At 41.7% G+C, this 25,145-nt stretch overlaps 2 protein-coding genes across 8 annotated transcripts in view; both read right to left on the bottom strand.

The window, feature by feature from the left end:
* The window catches only part of LOC311109963 (FRAS1-related extracellular matrix protein 2-like), a gene marked incomplete at its 5' end in the record, with an annotated part of 31,519 nt that extends 13,116 nt beyond the window's left edge, over positions 1-18,403 (bottom strand). Inside the window, one exon of the mRNA XM_084188478.1 lies at positions 18,230-18,403. Within this exon, the coding sequence (XP_084044604.1) occupies positions 18,230-18,403 (174 nt within the window). The remainder of the gene's footprint in view (positions 1-18,229) is intronic.
* A 4,552-nt stretch (positions 18,404-22,955) lies between these two features.
* Positions 22,956-25,145, bottom strand: part of LOC311109940 (GRB2-associated-binding protein 1-like) — a 72,301-nt gene continuing 70,111 nt past the window's right edge. For 6 of the 7 annotated variants that reach the window (XM_084188453.1, XM_084188459.1, XM_084188458.1 and 3 more), the window contains one exon: positions 22,956-25,057. In XM_084188453.1, the coding sequence (XP_084044579.1) occupies positions 24,899-25,057 (159 nt within the window). In that variant the 3' untranslated portion in view covers positions 22,956-24,898. The remainder of the gene's footprint in view (positions 25,058-25,145) is intronic. The other variant, XM_084188457.1, reaches the window with a different exon arrangement.

The following is a 25,145-nucleotide window of genomic DNA, read 5'->3' as shown; positions in this document are numbered from 1 at the left end:
AATGTGAAAAAATAGCTTTTTAGCAAAACACTTTTTCTCAATAAATACTTTTGCTAGGACTGTCTGGGAGTGGTCTGAGTGGGGAGGGGGAGACTGAAAACAAACTGTTATTGGCAGAGAGGTTTGGAACTTTCTTTGTTATTGGTCTAATAACCAATTTACCGCATGGTGATGTCACTGTGGAAAGCCGAAACTCCAGCGCATGCAAACCTGCTGATTAGAAGGTCCTGTGTAGATTATATTTTCAACCAGGAAAGAACTATCATGAAATAACACTGATCACATAGTATCATCAGCTGTTGTACAATATGATACAAAATAAAGGGTAAACAGAATGTTGATGGCACTGGGCCTTTAATGATTTGATGATAAGGCATCTGTTTTATCTGTAATGAATCAACCATGGCAAGCACTGCTGTTGCGCTACGATAAAATTAACATAATGTAACATTGGGCTTTAGAAAGATACTAGATTATGTAGAAAGAAATCCATCTCATGTATATAAAACTACAGGAAAACATGTTGTGTACAGATAGTAAAGTCACCCTTAAAACAACAGCATGTCATGACTCATGAGTGTTCAGGGTCTATGCAGTTGTTTCCAAATGGGATAACACACTTTATCTGGCTAAGAGTGATACAACATGGCAACAAGGAATGTCAAGCCACCTGAGTCAGAGCTCAGGAAAACAGTATCCTACTGAAGGAATACGTCACCATTCGTTAATGATTAATGATGACATAATAAGACAATCTCTTCAGTCAGAGTGGTCTCCCTTTAAAACTCACAGTCCCACCTCTATCTCCCATCCAATACGTAAAACTGCTTCAGTTACAAAACGTTCCCCACACTTTGATAACGAGCTACGACGCCACAAATTGCGCCACCCGCAATTAAGCGCCGACACGACAAAGACGTTAACATCCAGACTGTGTCCTTCCTGTCAGTATGATTAGACCTCTGGGTTACTGAACGCTGCGTCTTCCACTGGCTCGCTATCGAGGCCCGTTCATTAACCAGAGGACCTCAGTTTTATTTGCAACGGGCCCACTTGTCTTTCTCTTCCCCATGTGCTCAAGTACCATTCACTGCAGGGGCAATTCATTAAAACACCAGTCAACTGTGAATAATACATTAGCCATCTTGATATCCCTCCTGAATACCGCGTAATTTATGTGGCGGCCGTCGCTTCTTTAAAAAATAAAGAAGCCCGGGCAGGGATAAAAAGAAAGAGAGGATGGAAACTGGAAAGGAGGAGGCGGTGGTGAAAACGACAGCGCTAGCATGCAGATGTTCTCATCCATCTTGCTGGGGAACACTGAGTGCGGGTTTATCTGATCCTAGTAAAGCAGTCCATCTCTGTCGACAGACTACACTTAGACAACCTGCTAGCTATAAACCGGGATGCTAACGGCACTAGCTACCAAATGCTAAGGGAAAAACTCACTCACCCGGGTGGGTTAGCATCTTGCGCACACACACAACCCACTGCTTAATCCCCATTGCCACTGGCCCACTGTATCATTGAGTCAGCCTGAGTGAGTTAGTGGTGCAAGGGATTATGAGGTAAAGGACCTTGGGTGAACGCTGTACCGGCCAGGGGGCAACAGGCATCCAGAGCCGTTCCTAGAACCTGCTTCTGCACTTGCGGTTGCGTTGGAGGGTACTGGAGAATATGACGACCACAACAGGGGTTCCAGAACCCCACCACAACATCAGAACACTGCACTGGTGGTCTGACCACTGTCCAGGTCAAAACACTTCCCTTACATGTAGTAACTGAAAATCTGGAAATGACTAGAACACATCGGAGAGTGGAATGACATGGCAGAATGGAAGCTACAGTAGTACTGACACTGTTGTTGGGAAAGCTCCAAACCAGGGAAGATGAACAGGGACTGAGTTGAGGCAGGACTTTGATATGAGCCAGGGACATGTAAGACAATTCGTTTTGCATTTTACCAGCAACAAATGAAGCCACTACTGCACAAATGGACTTACCTTGCAACTCTATATGAAATGTACAACCATCTTTATACAAAGGATGAAGGTTGCAGCAGTGCAATGGACTACTTCAATGTTTTACAATACAGGAAATATCACACAAACACTGGCACAGTAATGCACATCTGTATGCTGATAGGTCCTTCCACTTACATATTGAAATGTACACACACCCCTCACTTCGGCTTCAAATTCTGCCACAAGATTCCCAACACACTGTCACAATCAATCAATCACACACACACACACACACACACACACACACACACACACACACACACACACACACACTCAGCAAATCAATGAAATACATTTTCCCTACCTTGTTTCGAAGGACGTCTTCAGAGAAAAAAAAGCTTGCATCCGTCCGTCCCTCTGCATCCCGTGTCCGGCCTCTCGGTCTTGTCTGTGTGTTGTTGAGAGAGAGGAGAACACAGAGGTGAACAGACAGCCCCACACAGAGCACCTGTAGGCACTTCACTAGTTACTCTACAGTTGGTTTGTTTACTGTAGAGCCAGATTTGGAGAACAACGTCAAGCGCAGAAGCAAGAGCAGCAGTCCTATAGCCAGGCTGGCTGACTGGACAGAGCCACCCGCTTGGAGCAGAGAAAAACACTGCCTGGGAAAGGTCAGGGGAGACCGGAGGGAGGGAGGGAGGAAGCGAGTGATGGAGAGAGGAGGAGGGGATAGGGGGATTGTTAACGATTGGTGCCCTGGCAGTGGCGGGGCGGCGAGGGAGCGAGGGGAGCATTGGTGTTGGTCCTGCAGGCGTGTAGCTGAACGCCAGAGAGGTTCCCAGATGGCTGTGTGGGTTCCCTGCAGCCCTGGCGATGTGGTGACTGCAGCACAAACTCACTTTAGTTTCATTGGCTCCTGCTGCCTCTGTCCAGAGCAGAGATAGATGGCCGTACTTGAGCAAGGGAGTGTGGTGTGTGTGTGTGTGTGAGAGGGAAGGGACATGCCATGCTTCTCTTGTAGAGGGCACCACATTAGGGAATGCTTATGTGTGTGTGTGTGTGTGTGTGTGTGTGTGTGTGTGTGTGTGTGTGTGTGTGTGTGTGTGTGTGTGTGTGATAGCGCACAGCTATGTAAAATTCATGAGCTCTCCTTGGGCAGCGGCAAAGGAATCGGTAAGGATGGAGCATGCACACAAACAAACACACACATTTTTTTCAAGTGTTGCTTGTTGCAAATGTCTTCCAACGTTTCCTGTCTGTAACCTTTTTACATTTACATTACATTTTACGTCATTTAGCAGACGCGCTTATCCAGAGCGACTTACAGTTAGTGAGTGCATACATTATTTATTATTATTATTTATTCATACTGGCCCCCCGTGGGAATCGAACCCACAACCCTGGCATTGCAAACGCCATGCTCTACCAACCGAGCTACATCCCTGCCGGCCATTCCCTCCCCTACCTTGGACGACGCTGGGCCAATTGTGCGCCGCCCCATGGGTCTCCCGGTCGCGGCCGGCTACGACAGAGCCTGGATTTACACCAGGATCTCTAGTGGCACAGCTAGCACTGCGATGCAGTGCCTTAGACCACTGCGCCACTCAGGAGAGAGAAAGAAATTGAATGGAATTCATAGCCCTGTTATCACATATGGGAGTAGAGATGTTTGCCAACCAGATGGAAATCAGGATGGGATCATTTGGAGTATTCCACTGACCACAGCTCTCACTGTGCTCTGCCTGCTCTGCATTCAACAAAGCATTTCTACCCAATCCATTTCTATGCAGATGATGCAGATGTACTTGGAGGGGCAATGTGTCCTGGGAGAGACATCACCATACCCACCTCTCTCTGCATCATTTCCCAAATGAAGTGCTTTAGAAGCAAACGAACCCCGTCGCTTTCCTTTCCTAATAAATCAGCATCATTGTCATTGACCACTGGACAGACTCCAGCTTCAAAATGTGTTTTTACCACGAGCAGCTAAGGACGCATAAAATGTATCACTCAAAGTACCCCGGACATTTCACAGCTACTTTGCCAGGCCAAGTATTTAACTGCTTTAGTTGTGGGGCGGCCATAACTGGAGAATATGCGCTCAATACCTCACGGATCTGATTTATATGTATACTATAAAGTAATATAGATTGCTCCCTTTCTGTTCCAGACTTTTTTCTGAGGACCTGTAGTGTCTGGAGAGATGCCGGGACAGAAATACATGGATTCATGTACACACAAGCAAGTGTGTATGCAGATACAGTATCAGTCAAAAGTTTGGACACACCTATTCATTCAAGGGTTTTTCTTTATTTTCATTGTAGAATAACAGTGAAGACATCAAAACTATGAAATAACACATATGGAATCATGTAGTAATGAAAATAAAGTGTTAAACAAATCAAAATATAATTTAAATTTGAGATTCATCAAATAGCCACCCATTGCCTTGATGACAGCTTTGCACACTTTTGGCATTCTCTCAACCAGCTTCACCTGGTATGCTTTTCCAACGGTCTTGAAGGAGTTCCCACATATGCTGAGCACTTGTTGGCTGCATTTCCTTCACTCTGCCGTCCGACTCATCCCAAACCATCTCAATTGGGTTGAGGTCGGGGGATTGTGGAGGCCAGGTCATCTGATCCAGCACTCCATCACTCTCCTTCTTGGTAAAATAGCCCTTACACAGCCTGGTGGTGTGTTGGGTCATTGTCCTGTTGAAAAATAAATGATAGTCCCACAAAGTCCAAACCAGAGGGGATGGCGTATCGTTGCAGAATGCTGTGGTAGCCATGCTGGTTAAGTGTGCATTGATTTCTAAATAAATCACCAACAGTGTCACCAGCAAAGCACCTCCACACCTTAACACCTCCTCCTCCATGTTTTACGGTGGGAACTACACATGCGGAGATCATCCGTTCACCCACACCGCGTCTCACAAAGACACGGCAGTTGGAAACAAATATCTCAAATTTGGACTCCAGACCAAATGACATATTTCCACTGGTCTAATGTCCATTGCTCGTGTTTCTTGGCCGAAGCAAGTCTCTTCTTCTTATTGGTGTCCTTTAGTAGTGGTTTCTTTGCAGCAATTCAACCATGAAGGCCTGATTCACACAGTCCCCTCTGAACAGTTGATGTTGAGATGTGTCTGTGACTTGAACTCTGTGAAGCATTTATTTGGGCTGCAATTTCTGAGGCTGGTAACTGTAATGAACTTATCCTCTGCAGCAGAGGTAACTCTGGGTCTTCCCTTCCTGTGGCGGTCCTCATGAGAGCCAGTTTCATCCTAGCACTTGATGGTTTTTGCGACTGCACTTGAAGAAACATTCAACGTTTTTGAAATATTCCGTATTGACTCTTTGCTTATTTGAGCTGTTCTTGCCATAATATGGACTTGGTATTTTACCAAATAGGGCTATCTTCTGTATACCCCCCTCTACCTTGTCACAACACAACTGATTGGCTCAAACACATTAAGAAGGAAATAAATTCCACAAATTAACTTAAGGAGGCACACCTGTTAATTGAAATGCATTCCAGATGCCTACCTCATGAAGCTGGTTGAGAGAATGACAAGAGTGTGCAAAGCCGTCATCAAGGCAAAGGGTGGCTATTTGAAGAATATGAAATATATTTTGATTTGTTTAACACTTTTTTGGTTACTACATGATTCCATATGTGTTATTTCATAGTTTTGATGTCTTCACTATTATTATACAATGCAAAAATAGTAAAAAGAAAAAAACACTTGAATGAGTAGGTGTGTCCAAACCTTTGACTGGTAGTGTACATATATGCATACATACACACACACAGAAATGCACATACACTCACACCAGGCTGCACACACACACACACACCCTTGTTTCTATTATTCTTTTTTATTTATTGAATACTAAAACATACAATCTACCTGCAGTGAAGCCGCTCAACATTTACATTACAGTCAGTCATCTAACAGACTCCCATCCAGAGCGACCCACAGGAGCATCCAGGGTCAACGCCCTGCCCAAGGGCATGTCGACAGATCTCCCAACAAGTCAAAACGGGGACCCGAACCAGCGACCTATCGGCCACCGGCCCAAGCTCCCAACCGCCAGGCCACCAACCATCCAAGATCCCCCCACAGTTCCCCCGAGAGCAGCCCCTCAACCATCCGAGACCCACTCCCCAAAAAACCTCTCCCTCCATTCCCCAAACCCCCCCCAAGCCACAGTCCCCCGATGCACCAACACATCAACAAAATGAACAAAAGAGAGAAACTAAGGATAACATCAGAAAACAATGCAAAAACAAAAGACATCAAGGAAAAACAACAATCATAACAGAAAGGCCAACTGAACACGTTTGAGTACTATTTACATGTGTGTATATCTGTGTGTGTTTGAATGCGAGTGTGTGTACATGCATGTGTACACGCGTACAAGCACCTGCGCGGCATCAGCCTCAGGCAAACAGGCATTGGATGTAACAGCATTGCCCCTCAGTGTTGCATTAGGAATTACCCTTGCTTGTCGTGTCCTGGCAGTCTAGGCGTGAACGCTGTGTGAAGTGGATGGCAGCGGTTCAAAAGCGTGTGGAGAATGACTGAGCATGTTTCTCCCCCTCTATCTACCACCCTGATTAGATTAAACCATTCCTCAATTGATTGTAACGATGACTGTCAAAATAATATATCTTCCTCAGTTATATCTTCCGTAACTGTCTACCGGGTGAAAGACGTGTAGAATGTGTTAGTGAGACAAAGCAGAAAATCTAATCAAATGTATTTATAAAGCCCTTTTTACATCAGCAGATGTCACAAAGTTATCTTGCTGCATTGTACAATACTCTTAGTCCAAATAGATGATGCAATAATAATGTCAGTTGTTCTATCTTTAACTGAAGGACAATGTTGCATTAAAATATCTCGCTTATGTCTCTCTCGATCTCTCTGAGACAAACAATTATTCCCTCCAGAATTTTAACATATGGGAAGAAATGTTTTTTTTTTTTTTTTTTTTTTTTTTTTTATTATTATTTTTTTTTTTTCTTTATTTTTATTTATTATTTTTTTTTTTTGGGGGGGGGATGGATCAGCTTAATATTGCAGATAGATTGTATCTTCTATCAATGTAATTGTCTGCATCACTTCCAATCCCCCATGTTTTTTTTATTTTTTATATATATATTCCCCTTTATTACTTTTCAACCCCACCATCCTTTCCCTACTTGGAGTAAATTAGTGAACAACAACGCCCAGGCCTCTACTTCCGGTCTATACTTACTATCTACACCTTATGGACAGAGTTAATTTTACAATAATTCTATATCTATATCTATATATATATATATATATATATATATATATATATATATATATATATATATATATATATATACATATTTATTTTTTTGCTCCTGAACTTCTTCTACTCTCAACCTCTCCGATCATTTTCATGATGTCCATCCGGTTTGCTTCTAAATGCCATATCTTTCTAACTGTGCTCTTTCCCAAAAGCTCCCAACATACAACCTATATACTTATTATGGACACAGTATGCTTACATTATTAGCTATCTTTGTTATTATTTGTTGTTATTTGTTATTAGTCCCATCCTTCAACTCTATTCAATACCTCCCATCTATCTCTTAACACCATCCATATAGGATTTCTATTTGCCATATATATTTCAACCATACTGTGATGTTTTACAAAAGTTCTGAACCTTTCTATTCTCATTGCTTCTACAGATTGTGAATTAAAAATAAACATTTTTGCTAAAAGTATTATTATATTATTGATTGATTGACTATGACTTTTCAGATCACCCAGTAATGCTATCTGCAAGGTTAGTTCCAGGTAAATATTGCAATCCTTTAGCCATTCCTGGACCTGTGTCCAAAAACAAGCTACAAATGGACAGAACCAAAACAAATGATCTAATGATTCTATCTCTTCACAGCAAAATCTGCAGAGCTGGGAAGATTGTATCCCCCATATAAATAACATTCTATTGGTAGCAAGAATTTTATATAATAATTTAAATTGAAAGATTCTAATTTTTGAATCCGGTGTCGTTTTGCGTGTCAGTTCATAAACACTATGCCATGGGATCGGTACGTCAAAGATCTCTTCCCAACTATTTTGCAATCTATATGGGACTGCTGTCAATCCTTTGGTCCTTAAGTGAAACTGATATACTTTTTTATTTATCACAGTTTTCCTTAACCAATTATGTTCTTTAATGCAAGGCCGACAGACAAGTTCCTTACTTTCTCCCCCTTCAACTTTCCTCTTCCACTTTTGCGGTAAGGCTGCAATTATTTGGTTGTAATTTTGGGTAGAGCAGACATTTCCATATGTTTTTGTTAGCTGCATGTGCGACATAACTCCACCAGTCCTACCGATGATATCATTTACGAAGATTATACCTTTTTTAAACATTCTGTCAAAAAATAAAGGTTTTTTGTCAATTAGTATATTTGAATTTAACCACAATATTTGTTGCATTATTTGTTCTGTCGTTTCTGGAGGATTAAATTGAAATTGCAACCAACTTTCTATGGCTTGTTTTAGAAATAGTGACATTTGGGAGATTATTTCCTTTTCAAATAACTGAAAGTGAGAGGTTGTAATCTGAATAAAGGGAAAAAGGCCTTTCTTGAACAGTGGGTGAGACAATCTTACTAATTTGCTTGAGAACCAGTTCGGATTTAAGTATAACTTTTGGATGACTGAAGATTTTAGTGATAGGTCTAATGCTTTAATATTTAATAATTTCTGTCCTCCGAATTCATATTCATTATATAAATATGCTCTTTTAATTTTGTCTGGCTTGCCGTTCCAAATAAAATTGAATATTTTTTTCTCATATAATTTAAAAAACTGTTTGCTAGGCGTAGGCAAGACCATAAGCAAATAGGTAAACTGGGATAATACTAAAGAGTTAATCAGGGTGATTTTCCCACAAATTGACAGGTATTTTCCTTTCCATGGTAGTAAGATCTTATCTATTTTTGCTAACTTTCTATTAAAATTTATTGAAGTGAGATCATTTATTTCCTTTGGGATATGTATTCCGAGTATATCCACATCACCATCAGACCATTTTATTGGTAAACTACATGGTAATGTAAAAATTGTATTTTTTAGTGATCCAATACGTAATATAGTACATTTGTCATAATTTGGTTTTAATCCAGAGAGGTTAGAAAATGTATCTAGATCCTCTATGAGGCTGTGGAGGGATTCTAGTTGTGGATCTAAAAGAAAACATGAATCATCTGCGTACAATGACACCTTTGTTTTTAAGCCCTGTATTTCTAATCCTCTGATATTATTATTGGATCTGATTTTAATAGCTAACATCTCGATGGCCACAATAAATAGATATGCCGATAGTGGACAACCTTGTTTCACTCCTCTTGACAGTTTGAAACTTTCTGAGAAATAGCCATTATTTACTATTTTACACCTAGGGTTACTATACATGATTTTGACCCATTTTATAAGAGATTCTCCAAAATTGAAATGCTCCAGGCATTTATATATAAATTCCAGTCGAACTTTATCAAATGCCTTTTCGAAGTCTGCTATGAATAGCAGGCCTGGTTTCCCATATTTTCCATAGTGTTCTATTGTTTCCAATACTTGCCTTATATTATCTCCAATGTATCTTCCATGTAAAAAACCTGTCTGATTAGAATGAATAATATCCGACAATACCTTTTTAATTCTATGCGCTATACATTTTGCTAGGATTTTTGCATCACAACACTGAAGTGTAAGGGGCCTCCAATTTTGTAAATGGACTGGATCTTTATATTTTCCACTTGTATCCTGTTTCAGTAATAATGAGATCAGACCTTCTTCTTGAGTGTCAGATAATCTACCATTTACATAGGAGTGGTTAAAACATGCTAATAACGGTCCTCTTAGTATATCAAAAAAGGTTTGGTATACCTCGATTGGTATGCCATCCAACCCTGGAGTTTTCCCGGACTTAAAGTCTTTAATTGCATCCAGAAGTTCCTCCTCTGTAATTTCACCTTCACATGAGTCTTTCTGTGTGGCTGTTAATTTGACATTATCAATAGGAAAAAAATCTCTACAATTAGCTTCAGTTAGAGGAGATGGAGGCGACTGAAAAGAAAACATATGCTTAAAATACTTTGTTTCTTCCTTCAAAATATCATTAGGTGAATTATGGGTGACTCCGTCAATTGTAACCAGTTTCATTAAGTTCTTTTTGGTAGCATTCCTATGTTGAAGATTAAAAAAGAATTTTGTGCATTTTTCCCCATATTCCATCCAGTTTGCTTTATTTTTATAATATATTACACTTGATCTTTCTTGAATAAGTTTTTCAATTTCTTTTTGTTTTTCCTCTAATTTATTCTGAGCCTCTATGTTACAGTTTTTATTGCCATCTATCTGTTCTGTTAGACTTTCTATTTCCTTTCTTAGTATAAACTCTTTTGACCTAAATTGCTTTTGTTTTCGAGATGAGTACTGAATTGCATGGCCTCTAAAGGCACATTTAAAGGTGTCCCATACAATAAGGGGATTCGCTGTACCTATGTTATGTTGGAAAAAGTCAGTTATAAATTCCTTTGTTCTAATTATAAATAAATTATCATCTAATAGGCTTTGATTAAATTTCCAATATCCTCGCCCACGTGGAAATTCAGTCAGAGTAATGTATATGCCTATTATATGATGGTCCGACCGCATTCTGTCCCCTATCAACACTTTTTTTACTTTTGGTGCCAACGAGAATGAGATAAGAAAGAAGTCAAGACGTATGGGAAGAAATGTTGGCTTCTCCCGACAACAACAACTACCAGCACTTATTCCAAGGCCAGCAAAAAGCCAAGTAAACATGCATCAAAGCTTGAAAAGTAAAATTTTAAGAACATGTCTGAGTAGTAGTTTGCTGGTTGCTGCAGCCAAGACTAGTCTTGAAAAACACACACACACACGGAGAAATGAAGAAGTGATGTCTTAATGTAATGACTGTGTAATGATGATTAGACTGAATTACCACCCTTTACAAAGTCCTTCACTCTTGGTTGGCCACTCTGGGTTGGCTGCCTTGTTCCTCATAACATAAGCCCCTCTACCAACCCCACACTGCTGAACACAGAACCAGACAGACATCACATGGTCTTGGTTGAGGGGGAGTGGGTGGGCTGTCTGAGTTGCCTGAGGGGCAGGCTTCTTCATCTTACCGTCTGACTGACAGAGGTGGAAAGCGTGTGTGTGCGCATGCATGCGTATGTGTGTGTGTGTGTGAGAGAAAGTGAGAAGGAGAGGGAGAGAATGATCAAGAGATAAGACAGGGATGGCAGCAATGAGGCTCTTCACCCCAAAGCACAGCAAAGATCTATTTAGAAAATAAAATAACCACAACATTTTTTCCCTATCCGCTGATGGCCTGTGGTGTCCCAATTATAGATGTCATCCATTTACATAAGGCTTCAAATAGAGCGGAAAACGGATTCAATTATTAATTCATTCCGCTTGCGTTCGTTGGTAAATAACCAATGTGGTGGAGGAGAGAAGAAGAGGAGAAAACGAATGGTACAGATTAAACGTAGAAAAACCCGGCCTGACAACAGTGACAGAATGGGACAGGAAGGAAGTCAAACACACACAAAAATAAAATTGTTCTGCATCAACACCGTTTTTAGAGAGCCCTCAAATGGGGCTTTCACAACTGATCAGCCTCTTGTTCGGAATTGGCGGAGGCTGGCGAACGCACCCTGCTCAAAGTGAACTGCTGATCCACTTTAAAACTTTTGACAAGCTCTATTACACAGACGGATGGCTGTTTGCTGCGGAGCCCGAGCTGCGATCACCAGCCGTCTGTCTCCTACTGCTGTGCATCGGGCTGCGTTCACAGACGGACACTCAAGGGCTGCTAAAAGCAGCTCCAGTCAACTCCTATCTGATATGTCTGCTTCATCAACACAAGATGCTGTGCTGTAAAGTGGTGGGCGGCACTTGCTCCCCCTCCACCCAAGCACTAATAATCAATGCTGCTGGAGCTGTCATTCACTGGGACAATGCAGCACTACTCAGCCAAAATGGCCGCCACTGGGCCACAATATTATCTCACTAGGGGAAGATAACTGCACTGATACAGGACTTACCTTTCTGTTTATTCACATGAAGATTATTTCAATAAAGGGAGGGCAATGTATTTGAAAATAACCTGCGCTCAGCTAAAATGGCCGTCACCGGGAAACAACATTCTCTCAGTAGGGAAGATAGATGAACAGAGAATGGACTTGAAGAGGCCTTATCTAACTATTTATTAACATAAACATCATTTGATTTAAGGGGCAGAGGTATTCCCTAGTAAATAGTTTGGTTCTTAGGATTGTAGAGTAGTTAGATATTTAGACCCATCCCTCTGCATTAAAGGAAAAATCCACTGTGTTTCGCATCATATGATGCGTTTTCCGTCATCATGATGATGTGGCAAGTGACAATTTGCATCTTGAAAGTCCAATATCTTGAAAACTTGATTGCTGACATGGAAAACATTTTGGCATTATATCAACAGTGAACTAATGAAAAAATACCAAAAGATAGTTTTTGAGTGGATTATTTATTTAAGCTCGAAACTACTGACCCTCTCAGGTACAATGGCCTTTCAGTGATTTCTAAATGTTCCCTGACCTTGGAGTTGCTATGTCCTGGTAAGATGCATGTGACAATACACTTGCTGACGTTGTATGAACGGTCCGAATCTCCAAAATGCTGTGCATGGCATCTAGCTACAATACAGTGCATTCAGAAAGTATTCAGACCCCTTGACTTTTTCCAAATTTTGTTACGTTACAGCATTATTCAAAATTGATTTTTTGTAATGTTCACCCCCTTTTTCTCCCCAATATTGTGATTACGATCTTGTCCCTTTCGCTGCAGCTCCACAACGGGCTCGAGAGAGGTGAAGGTCGAGTCATGCGTCCTCCAAAACATTACCAAACCGCGCTTCTTAACACCAGCTCGCTTAACCCGGAAGCCAGCTGCACCAATGTGTCGGAGGAAAAACTGTTCAACTGACAACCGAGGTCAGCCTGCAGGCGAACGGCCCACCACAAGGAGTCGCTAGAGCGCAATGAGCCAAGTAAAGCCCCCCCCGGCCAAACCCTCCCCTAAACCGGACGACGCTGGGCCAATTGTGCGCCTCCCTATGGGACTCCCGGTCACGGCTAGTAATGACCAGGCTGTAGTGACGCCGCAACACTGCAATGCAGTGCCTTAGACCGCCGTGCCACTCGGGAGGCCTCTAAAATGATATATATATATTTTTATCCTCATCAATCTACACACAATACCCCATAATGACAAAGCAAAAACAGGTTGACATTTTTGTGAATGTATAAAAAATAAAAAACAGAAATACCTTATTTACATAAGTATTCAGACCCTTTGCTATAAGACTATACATAAACTAACAGCTGACAAAAGCACACAAAACATACCCAGAAAGCTCTATATAAAGTGGGGAGAACAAGTATTTGATACACTGCCGATTTTGCAGGTTTTCCTACTTACAAAGAATGTAGAGGTCTGTAATTTTTATCATAGGTACACTTCAACTGTGAGAGACGGAATCTAAAACAAAAATCCAGAAAATCGCATTGTATGATTTTTAAGTAATTCATTTGCATTTTATTGCATGACATAAGTATTTGATACATCAGAAAAGCAGAACTTAATATTTGGTACAGAAACCTTTGTTTGCAATTACAGAGATCATACGTTTCCTGTAGGTCTTGACCAGGTTTGCACACACTGCAGCAGGGATTTTGGCCCACTCCTCCATACAGAACTTCTCCAGATCCTTCAGGTTTCGGGGCTGTCGCTGGGCAATACGGACTTTCAGCTCCCTCCAAAGATTTTCTATTGGGTTCAGGTCTGGAGACTGGCTAGGCCACTCCAGGACCTTGAGATGCTTCTTATGGAGCCACTCCTTAGTTGCCCTGGCTGTGTGTTTCGGGTCGTTGTCATGCTGGAAGACCCAGCCACGACCCGTCTTCAATGCTCTGACTGAGGGAAGGAGGTTGTTGGCCAAGATCTCGCGATACATGGCCCCATCCATCCTCCCCTCAATACGGTGCAGTCGTCCTGTCCCCTTTGCAGAAAAGCATCCCCAAAGAATGATGTTTCCACCTCCATGCTTCACGGTTGGGATGGTGTTCTTGGGGTTGTACTCATCCTTCTTCTTCCTCCAAACACGGCAAGTGGAGTTTAGACCAAAAAGCTATATTTTTGTCTCATCAGACCACATTACCTTCTCCCATTCCTCCTCTGGATCATCCAGATGGTCATTGGCAAACGGGCCTGGACATGCGCTGGCTTGAGCAGGGGGACCTTGCGTGCGCTGCAGGATTTTAATCCATGACGACGTAATGTGTTACTAATGGTTTTCTTTGAGACTGTGGTCCCAGCTCTCTTCAGGTCATTGACCAGGTCCTGCCGTGTAGTTCTGGGCTGATCCCTCACCTTCCTCATGATCATTGATGCCCCACGAGGTGAGATCATGCATGGAGCCCCAGACCGAGGGTGATTGACCATCATCTTGAACTTCTTCCATTTTCTAATAATTGCGCCAACAGTTGTTGCCTTCTCACCAAGCTGCTTGCCTATTGTCCTGTAGCCCATCCCAGCCTTGTGCAGGTCTACAATTGTATCCCTGATGTCCTTACACAGCGCTCTGGTCTTGGCCATTGTGGAGAGGTTGGAGTCTGTTTGATTGAGTGTGTGGACAGATGTCTTTTATACAGGTAACGAGTTCAAACAGGTGCAGTTAATACAGGTAATGAGTGGAGAACAGGAGTGCTTCTTAAAGAAAAACTAACAGGTCTGTGAGAGCCGGAATTCTGACTGGTTGGTAGGTGATCAAATACTTATGTCATGCAATAAAATGCAAATTAATTACTTAAAAATCATACAATGTGATTTTCTGGATTTTTGTTTTAGATTCCGTCTCTCACAGTTGAAGTGTACCTTTGATAAAAATTACAGACCTCTACATGCTTTGTAAGTAGGAAAACCTGCCAAATCGGCAGTGTATCAAATACTTGTTCTCCCCACTGTACATGCTTTGTAAGTAGGAAAACCTGCAAAATCGGCAGTGTATCAAATACTTGTTCTCCCCACTGTATACAGTGTGTGTGTATAATATATATATAAAGTTTGGACACACCTACTCATTCAAGGGTTTTTTACAATTTTTTACATTGTAGAATAATAGTGAAGACATCAAAACTATGAAATAACACAGAGTCATGTAGTAACCAAAAAAACTGTTAAACAAATCAAAATATATTTCATATTTTAGATTCTTCAAATAGCCACCCTTTGCCTTGATGACAGCTTCGCACACTCTTGGCATTCTCTCAACCAGCTTCATGAGGTAGTCACCTGGAATGCATTTCAATTAACAGGTGTGCCTTCTTAAAAGTTAATTTGTGGAATTTCTTTCCTTCTTAATGTGTTTGAGCCAATCAGTTGTGTTGTGACAAGGTAGGGTGGGGGTATACAGAAGATAGCCCTATTTGGTAAAATACCAAGTCCATATTGTGGTCCTCTGTAGCTCAGCTGTCCTATATCGACATAACTTGAAAGGCTGCTCAGCAAGGAAGAAGCTACTCTCCAAAACCGCCATAAAAAGCCAGACTACGGTTTGCAACTGCACATGGGGACAAAGATCGTACTTTTTGGAGAAATGTCCTCTGGTCTGATGAAACAAAAATATAACTATTTGGCCATAATGACCATCGTTATGTTTGGAGGAAAAAGGGGCAGGCTTGCAAGCCGAAGAACACCATCCCAACCGTGAAGCACGGGGTGGCAGCATCATGCTGTGGGGGTGCTTTGCTGCAGGAGGGACTGGTGCACTTCACGAAATAGATGGCATCATGAGGAAGGAAACTTATGTGGATATATTGAAACAACATCTCAAGACATCAGTCAGGAAGTTAAAGCTTGGTTGCAAATTGGTCTTCCAAATGCACAATGACCCCAAGCATACTTCCAAAGTTGTGGCAAAATGGCTTAAGGACAACAAAGTCAAGGTATTGGAGTGGCCATCACAAAGCCCTGACCTCAATCCTATAGAAAATTTGTGGGCAGAACTGAAAAAGCGTGTGTGAGCAAGGAGGCCTACAAACCTGACTCAGTTACACCAGCTTTGTCAGGAGGAATGGGCCAAAATTCACCCAACTTATTGTGGGAAGCTTGTGGAAGGCTACCCGAAAATTCTGACCTACTGGGAATGTGATGAAAGAAATAAAAGCTGAAATAAATCATTCTCTCTACTATTATTCTGACATTTCACATTCTTAAAATAAAGTGGGGATCCTAACTGACCTAAGACAGGGTATTTTTTACTAGGATTAAATGTCAGGAATTGTGAAAAACTGAGTTTAAATGTATTTGGCTAAGGTGTATGTAAACTTCCGACTTCAACTGTGTGTGTGTATGTATGTATGCATGTATATATATATCCACTTCTGAGTACAGTCCTACTGTAGGCTAGATGACTTACTGATTGTAGAGTAGATATATGAATCCGTTTCTGAAAGTGAATGGATACTTTAGTGCGTGGTCTGGAAACAGAGAAAACGTCCCATCACACAGAGATCATGCAGCTGAGCAATTAGAGACAAATCCATCTGCACACATCACAGATCCCTCACTCTTCACCCGCAATTAACACTCCTTCTCACTGTAGATGAAGGAGAATGAATGAGCACACAAGTGGCATATCTATTTCTCTTTTCTGTAATCAATGGAACACTAACAGCTGAGCTCATCTGCCAATATGTCACGCTCTTTGTTGCCCATTTATCATTGAATGTTGGTGAATCAGTCAATGAATAATCAAATGTATTAATACATGTATTATTAATCTAGTTCAATAAAACATGAGTGAAGCTGTGCTCGGCTCATGTTTTAGTAATAATTAACTTCTTAGCTAATTGGTACAAACATGTTCTCATTGATCCAATCATTGATCACATACAGAAAAGTTAGTCCTACTTTACATGGGGAAATAATGCCATAATCATAACTATTGAACGACAACTATTGACATTTTAGAAGAGAAAGAAACTGATAGTTTTACAATGATTGAGTCATTATAGATGAATTACATTGCGCTTAAGACACACCCGATAAACTACTAGGATTTCAATTTCCTCAAACCAGAGCAGTTCTAGCTCACTGACTTAGCATAACCTGGTTTAATGGGCCTAAAAACAATGTAGAATAACTGCAGTAAAAACTGCAGAGTGGAAAATGACTCAAATCATTGTTCTCATAACCTGAACTATGAAACCTCATTCAATCGCACACTTTAGTACTATTATTACTATTTCAAATATACTAACGACTTTCCTCTCCAAAGCTCTGTTGATTATATTAGTCCCACACAACAACTCTGTCCTTAAATCTCATTACAACCAGCCTATTTGTGAGAGGGTGGTACAGAACAATCCACATCCCCTGGGCCCTGTTTTTCAAAAGTTATCTGGATTTCGCTGATCGGATAGGATTAAATCAATAGAAATAGAATGAATAGAACGGATGAAACAGAACTGACTGGTTTCCAGGAAGTTGGGGAATTGAGGTGATGATGTGAAGTGTAGTGGACAGGATAGATAGGTTAGGAGGGTGAGTTGTGGCTGAGGAGGGTTTTGGCCAGGCTTGGTGTAGTGAGCCAGGAGGGGGAGGTTGCCTGCATAGTGCACTACGTCTGACCAGAGCCCTATCAGAAGAAGTAAGTAGGGGTAGGGTGCCATTTGGGATACAACCGAATGGATCGATTCTGTCTGACTGGAGGCCCACAACATTGATGATGCATCTGGAAGTGTTTGAAATTCACCCCGGCACTGTTCGGGTCTTAATGGGATTAAAAATATTTTAGATGCAGAGAGGGAGACAGCTGGGTGGGAGTCTGGAGGGAGAGAGGGAAGGAGACAGACAGGCAGAATGAAAGGGAGCTAGAGAGGTAAACAGACAGACAGACAGACAGGCTGAAAAGGGAGCTAGAGAGGTAGACAGACAGACAGGCTGCCAGTGAGACACATGGACACGCCTACACAAGGACATACAGGTGGGCACAGAGACACTGATAAGCTAGACAGACAGACAGACAGGATAATAGACCCAATACAGATAGACACACTCCCCCAATCAGGCAGACAGCAGGCAAACAGGCAGACTTAGAGAAGAGGCTGGCAGACAGACACAGACCCACAGCCAGAGACATGCTGGCAGGGTTGTGCGGCCCAGGCGAGTCCCGGGCTCGGTTATTGACAGCTCCCATCAGTCCAGGCAGAGGTCCAGCAGGACAGTCAGGCAGGCAGGCCCGGAGCTCACAGCTCACCCAGGAGCAGCTCTCATCCTCCCCCAGCCTCCCAGCCAGGCTCATTATTATTCTGTTGGCCCTGTTTGGAACCGAGGGACTGATCCATTACTCACACACTGTCAAAGATACGGCAGAGAGAGAGCCTCACATCCCAATCTGCATGGAGAAGCCCGCACACACACACACACGCAGGCAGGAACACACTCCCTCCTTCTCCCTCTCTTTCCTTCTTCCAAAAATATGCACAGTCTCTCTCCATCGCTCTCTCTCAAACAGCGTCAAATACACACAGGCACACTTCCTCTACCGCCCGTTCTTTCTCCCAAAAACTCACCCACATACTCTCTCTACATATCTCTCTCTCTCGCTCTCTCAACATGAACACATTGTCAAACACACACAAGCAAGCACACACACTAGGACCGGGACGATACCAGTATCGCGATACTCGTTAGTATCGTGGCAAGGAAACAAAACACAAAGCGGATTAAACTTGTGTTTTCATTTTTCCATGGAAAAAATATTGCGATACTGGTATCATCACAGCCCTAACACACACACAAAAAAAATACACCTCCAGTGGCTTCTCAACATCCCAGGCTGGTTTGATATCAAACAACTCTACATTAAAATGCTTGTCAGCAACCTAAAACAAAACAGCTTTATCCTTCATCTCTATTGGCTACAATGTGTTTGAAGCCAGAATAACACTGATCAAGGACAGCTAAATGGGCTTTACATGCTCCAAACAAATGTATGCCATCATTCATATTATAATGAGGCATATCAGTACCTCGCACATTCAGCACCACAGAGAATGTTTAGTAAAAAAGGTCACAGCGATCAGCTTGTATACTGTAATCTGTGGAAATGTGTATTATGTTTTAGTACAACTAAAAGAACACGGCCAAGAGCATCGAGTAGCAGAGCAACAGTCAACAGTCTTAGTCACCTATAGGACGAAAGCAGGGAAATTAAAGGGGCAATCTGGGATTCAAACAACAAAGTAGCCTCCCTGTCACTTTTTTTAGTAAACAGCTGAGACAAAAATAACATTTGGGTATATGATGTTACAGCAATATGAATGCTCGCATACAGTGGCCCCTGGTAGAGACACAGCTCAGGCAATGTAACTAACCAAGTAGCAATATGGCAGCTTCCTGCTCAGTCCCACTACACCACGTGTCCAACTCATTCCATGGAGGGCCGAGTGTCTGTGGGTTTACGCTCCTCCCTTTGAACTTGATGGATTAATTAAGGTCAGTAATTAGTAAGGAACTCCCCTCACCTGGTTGTCAAGGTGTTAACTCAAAAGGAAAAACCAAACACCAGCAGACACTAGGCCCTCCATGGAATGACTTTGACACCCCTGCACTACACCAATACACTGTCAATTATAACTCATATACTTCAATTAGGTTCTTTAGTCAGCGATCAGAGTCTTAATGCAGTTCAGCAAAACACAGACATCTGTGACTGGAGCCAAGGAGTAAATCTATCTTCAGATGTGGAGTAGTAGTTATTTATAGGATTAAAGATGGCCGCCCAACGCTAGGCCCCTCAGAGTAGCTAGCCGAGCACCGTATGCTGTAGCGCTTCTGTATTTGGGGAATAACTGGGAGACCGGTTTCAACGGCATAAATCTGTATGACGAGGGTTAGAGGAAGTACTACGAGATTTATGTTGAGGTGCTGCCGAATGTCTTTGGGACCGGGAAAGGGAGAGAATTCTGACTTGTGATATATTGACAGTGATATACTGTACTATATAATAATAATATAATATGCCATTTAGCAGACGCTTTTATCCAAAGCGACTTACAGTCATGCGTGCATACATTTTTTTTTGTGTATGGGTGGTCCCGGGGATTGAACCCACTACCTTGGCGTTACAAGCGCCGTGCTCTACCAGCTGAGCTACAGAGGACCACACTAGTGGTACTGTACTAGTGGACTATATTGTGATAAAGTATGTATCCCCTTTGAGAAGTTACATTCATGTTATATGTGGCTAAAAGTAAAAGTGTGTGATTTAAGAGGGTGTCTTGGTTTATTGTCCACCTACAGGACTTGGGTTGTAAACTGGATGTGGATTCATTGCAGTGGTGCCAGTTGTTTCATCATAACCACTGGAGTGGAACCTATCATATTCAACCTTTAGTTGACCCTGCTGTACTGTAGCTTCCAATGTACACAGAGGGTCGGTTTTCCTGCCTAGTCCTGCAGTAAAAATACTTCCAGTGGAGATTCTACATTAAGGACGCTTTTTAGTCCAGCACTAGGTTTAATCTGTGTCTGGGATACCGGCCCCTGTCCTCTGTAGCTCAATTGGTAGAGCATGGCACTTGTAACGCCAGGGTAGTGGGTTCGATCCCCGGGACCACCCATACGTAAATATGTATGCACACATGACTGTAAGTCGCTTTGGATAAAAGCGTCTGCTAAATGGCATATTATGAAGTGAAATAAATGCACATTTTCCTAAATGTATCTTTTAATGTGTATGTGATTAGTAAGTTTAGGCTACATATCTTTACTCTTATCTTCCACAATAACATAGTTGAACATTAGACTGGGATGAGTGTTTGTGGTCAAGAAAGAAGCAGAATGTCCATCAATCTTTCTCAGAATGTACTGCAGTACTCTGTCGATGACATCACACAATGTGATGCCCAACATGGAAGAGCCTGTCAACTTCTTCACTGGTTTGTCAAGCGACCATGCCCCCTAGTGGTGTAATTGGTCAACAGCAAAACTGGCGCTGATAAATGACTATGCTTTTACATGGTGGTTCCGCTGAGTTCCTACCCATTGTTATACATGGTGGTTCCTCTTTCTAACCATTCTTTAACATGGTGGTTGCTCTCCCTACCCATTCTTTTCAACCAGAGGAACAGTGAGACAAAACAGAACAAAACAACATTAGACATCCAAGAACAATGCCATGTCCATGATTTATGGAATATGCCCAACTTAAAGATCACAGTAGAAGTAAATAAATTGGGAACTATGGAAAACAGACAGACGTACAAAAGATTATAAAAGACGGTGTTGAAGATTAATCATAACCGGAGTACTTCAGGCCATTTCCACCTGCCACATTTCCACTGCTCCTCAACAAGTTCAATTTGAGACTAATTATGATTATGGTCCTCAGCTTTTATAATAAATGGATTTCTATTTAAAATGTGTCAAAATTATATGAAAGGCTAATTTATTATGAGTGCAGGTAAGAAGTCTCTCCAAGCTACTGTGGCAAACAGTGACAAGAGAAGTGAAGTAGAGGCTTGAAGGCTGCGTTTACACAGGCAGCTCAATTCTGATCTTTTTTACACTAATTGGTCTTTGGTCCAATCGCATCAGATCGACCACAACTAAGGGTGTAGCATGCTACTGACAACAATGACTGCCATGGATGTCTCCCAGTTGCTTTGAATGTTCAAAATCATAGTGTTAGAACACTTTTAAAGCCTCATAGGATAAGATGATCCAACTTTCAAACTAGTCCTTTTTGGCTAGCCACAGCGATCAACTAGCTACCTAGGTAGCTGTTAAGCTTTCTAGCACATTGACAAAATGTGTTCGTAAACAATTAACAAGCTAGCTAGTTAGCTACCACATCTTCCGGTAAAACTGTCAACCGACTAGCTAGCAAGCAAAAAGATATGCCAAATAAGTCTAAAAACCACTTGAGGGCAAATAAATCAGATTTGACTGTTCAGACAAGTCGCATGGCCTGGAATCCGATTTGTATCGGATTTCAAACCACATACGAAGGTGGTTTGAAATGGGATTTGAAATATCCGATTTCATATGATTTTTGGTTGTTCAGACTGCAGGAAAAAAGGTTTGAATACGATATGCAAAAAAATTAGACATACATAAGATTATAAAAAAAATAAAAGAGTACTTCAGGCCATTTCCACTGCTCCTCAACAAGTTCAATTTGAGACTAATTAACGCAGCTAATGTAGTACAAAAACCCTAAGTGCAATCAATTCTTCCATTTTTCTATAGACACTTACCCACTCAGTCCAAGCACACTTCCCATTCATTGACAACTGTCCCCTTTTCATCCAGATGACATGTTGCTCCAAATCTTCAAAGAAAATTACTGAAATGTGAGAGATTAGATTTTAATGTAAATCGCTGCCTGTTGAAGAGGGTTTTTCCTTTGTGGGTAAATGGGGAAACATCAAATTAAACGAGGGTGAGAATAGGGAACAGGTGAGGTAATCATTGATTGGAGAAGTGGTAGGCATTTGGACACTTCCTGAAACTGAAATAGAATGGCACAGTTTGGTACAACACACCACTTTGTGTGTATTTCTCATTCCTCTATAGCAATGTTGGTGGTCCAGAGTAGGCTGGTGGGAAGAGCTATAGGAGGACGGGCTCATTGTAATGGCTGGAATGGAATGGATGGTCAAACACAAATATATGGAAACCATTTGACTCCATTCCAATTTTTTCATTCCAGCCATTACAACGAGTCTGTCCTCCAGCTCCTCCCACCTGGACTTACTACGGGACTTTCTGGCCGAAAATGTATTAACATATAAATTAGCATACTGTAGAGTGTAGGTGACGTGACAAATAGAAGACGCATAAAAAGGTTGTTTTTATTTAGTTTACTTTCAAATGGAAATGTTTCTCTTTTGATTCTTTAAAAAAAGATAAAGCATCAACGTTTTGCAGTTGGTCTCGAGACAGACAAAGCTGCAATGGGATGGTGAGAATGAAAGTATGGAAATGACAGTACAGGCACAGTTTTTCAATTCATGCTGGAATAGTTGGTGCAAATATATACAGCAAAGACTTGTATTCTCCTGGTAAAACATGCTTAGGACTTGTGTGTGAGAAATGGGCCCGTCTTCATGAAGCATCTCAGAGTAAGAGTGCTGAACTAGGATCAGTTTTGCCTTTAACAATGACTTTACAAGATCATATGAACAGGGGAGACCTGATCCTAGACCAGGGCCCAGTTTCCCAAAAGTATCTGAAGGCTAAGTTAATCGTTAGAACCGTAGGATCGTTTGGGAAACTGGGCCCTGCACTCCTACTCAGACACTTTGTTAATAGGGTCCCTGGAAAGTTAGTAAAGCGAATAGTCATCATGAAAAACACTACAATTCTGAAGTCTTTTCTTTTTAGGTAAAACATCACAATTACTCACTATTTACAAAAAGACATCAAGTAAAGTAGATCGTAAGGCATACATACATCAGATCCCAGACGGTTTACGTGTAAATCCATTTGAAATAAATTAAAACCTAAGAGAGAATTAAATTGACGCGCCAGTCAATAAGGGAATTGATCATCACAATAATAAACTCCTGAAGCAAATTGACTGGCGTTCGTTAAGAAGGCATTTTAAACAGCACTTTGTTCTATACCCATCAAATCTTTTGTCTGTTTATAGATTATTACTCGGACATCTATCGTTGAGATAACTCAAAATAAATTAGAAATGGAAATAGCTGTTATTAGTATTTTAATGAGTACCTGATTTCTCTCGTCTATAAACCTAAGGTTGACACCTTTGCATAACTCACAGAAAGTGTCGGGGAGCTTCCCGTTAAAAAGCTGTCACAGTTGATTCTGTCATTTCATATCATATCACATGTCCCGATACCATCTCGGAGAGCGTATAGAATTCTACCCTGCAGAATTACCACACACCATATATAGTGTTGAATAAAGGACACTTTCCGTTTATATACATAACACTTTTGTACACAGTCTTTTTGTTTTGCAAATATGAAGCATTTCCTCTTCCACGAAAATCTAAAATAGTAAGAAAATCATTTCTCAGTCGTTTAAATGACGTTGTTTCAGTGAATCCAAACCTTTGATTGAGCACTTGGTCAGTTGCGTTTCATAAAAAGTAACTCGCATTCTATTTTCTTCCATTCACAACAAGTTTTTCACTAAGAAAACCTGGTTCTCTCTCTTACAATGTTTTGGATAATATTTGACCTGTACAAGAGAAAATGGCCCAATTTCCTACCAGCAAAACTAGGCAACCTTGGCAGTAAAGTATTAAGTAGACACTAAGCATTCTGATTCTGAAAGAGAGATGACTCATTCTCTCCCAAAACAGACTCCAGACAGTGCCCTACAGTGTTGTGATTTAATCATAAAGGAAATGTTTTCTTTAAGTCTTCTCCTGGTCATTCTCCAACCAACTGAAATCCACCATAAGAGGCAGTAAGTGTTCCAGACTCCAAGTCTTTGTCAATGTGGTAATGTCTTTACAGAGTCCCCATTCGGGCAGGTGAGGACTGATACATCAATCAATCCTTCTACTTGCTTCCATACTGCATACAGCTTATTCCTGGCACATACCCCCTGTCTGCCACAGAGGGGCGCTGTGCTGTCGCTCTTCTGTCCTCAGACTGACTGATAGCAGGGTAAACTAAAGACAGTTCAGCAGCCCTGGAGGTCTGCCTGCCCCTTCGCGTCGGCACTGGGAGTCTAGAGGAGGGGAAGGCCGAGCCTGGGCTTGGAGTAATGTCTGTGTCCCAGCGGCGTGGGGCTGTAGCTGGGTGAGCTGGGGTCACTTGGGCCCTTTGGTGGAGGTGTCTGTCTCTGTGGACTGGCGTCCGTCGTTCCAGGCCTCCCGGGTGCTCTTGAGGGCCTGCGTCCGCTGCTGGTCCACCACTACGTAGTCCACCCGCTCATCTGACACCGCCAGACCAATCCCATTACTCTTCTTCTGGAGAGGAACACACAGGTCAGTTTCAATAGTGTGAGTGTGAGTGTGAGAGTGACCGTGAGCATGAGAGCGTGAGCGAGAGATCGGT

Source organism: Coregonus lavaretus, assembly GCF_964263955.1.
Source record: "Coregonus lavaretus genome assembly, contig: SUPER_35_unloc_1, whole genome shotgun sequence".
NCBI classification, from domain to species: domain Eukaryota; kingdom Metazoa; phylum Chordata; class Actinopteri; order Salmoniformes; family Salmonidae; genus Coregonus; species Coregonus lavaretus.
This window is presented reverse-complemented; position numbering and strand designations above follow the sequence as displayed.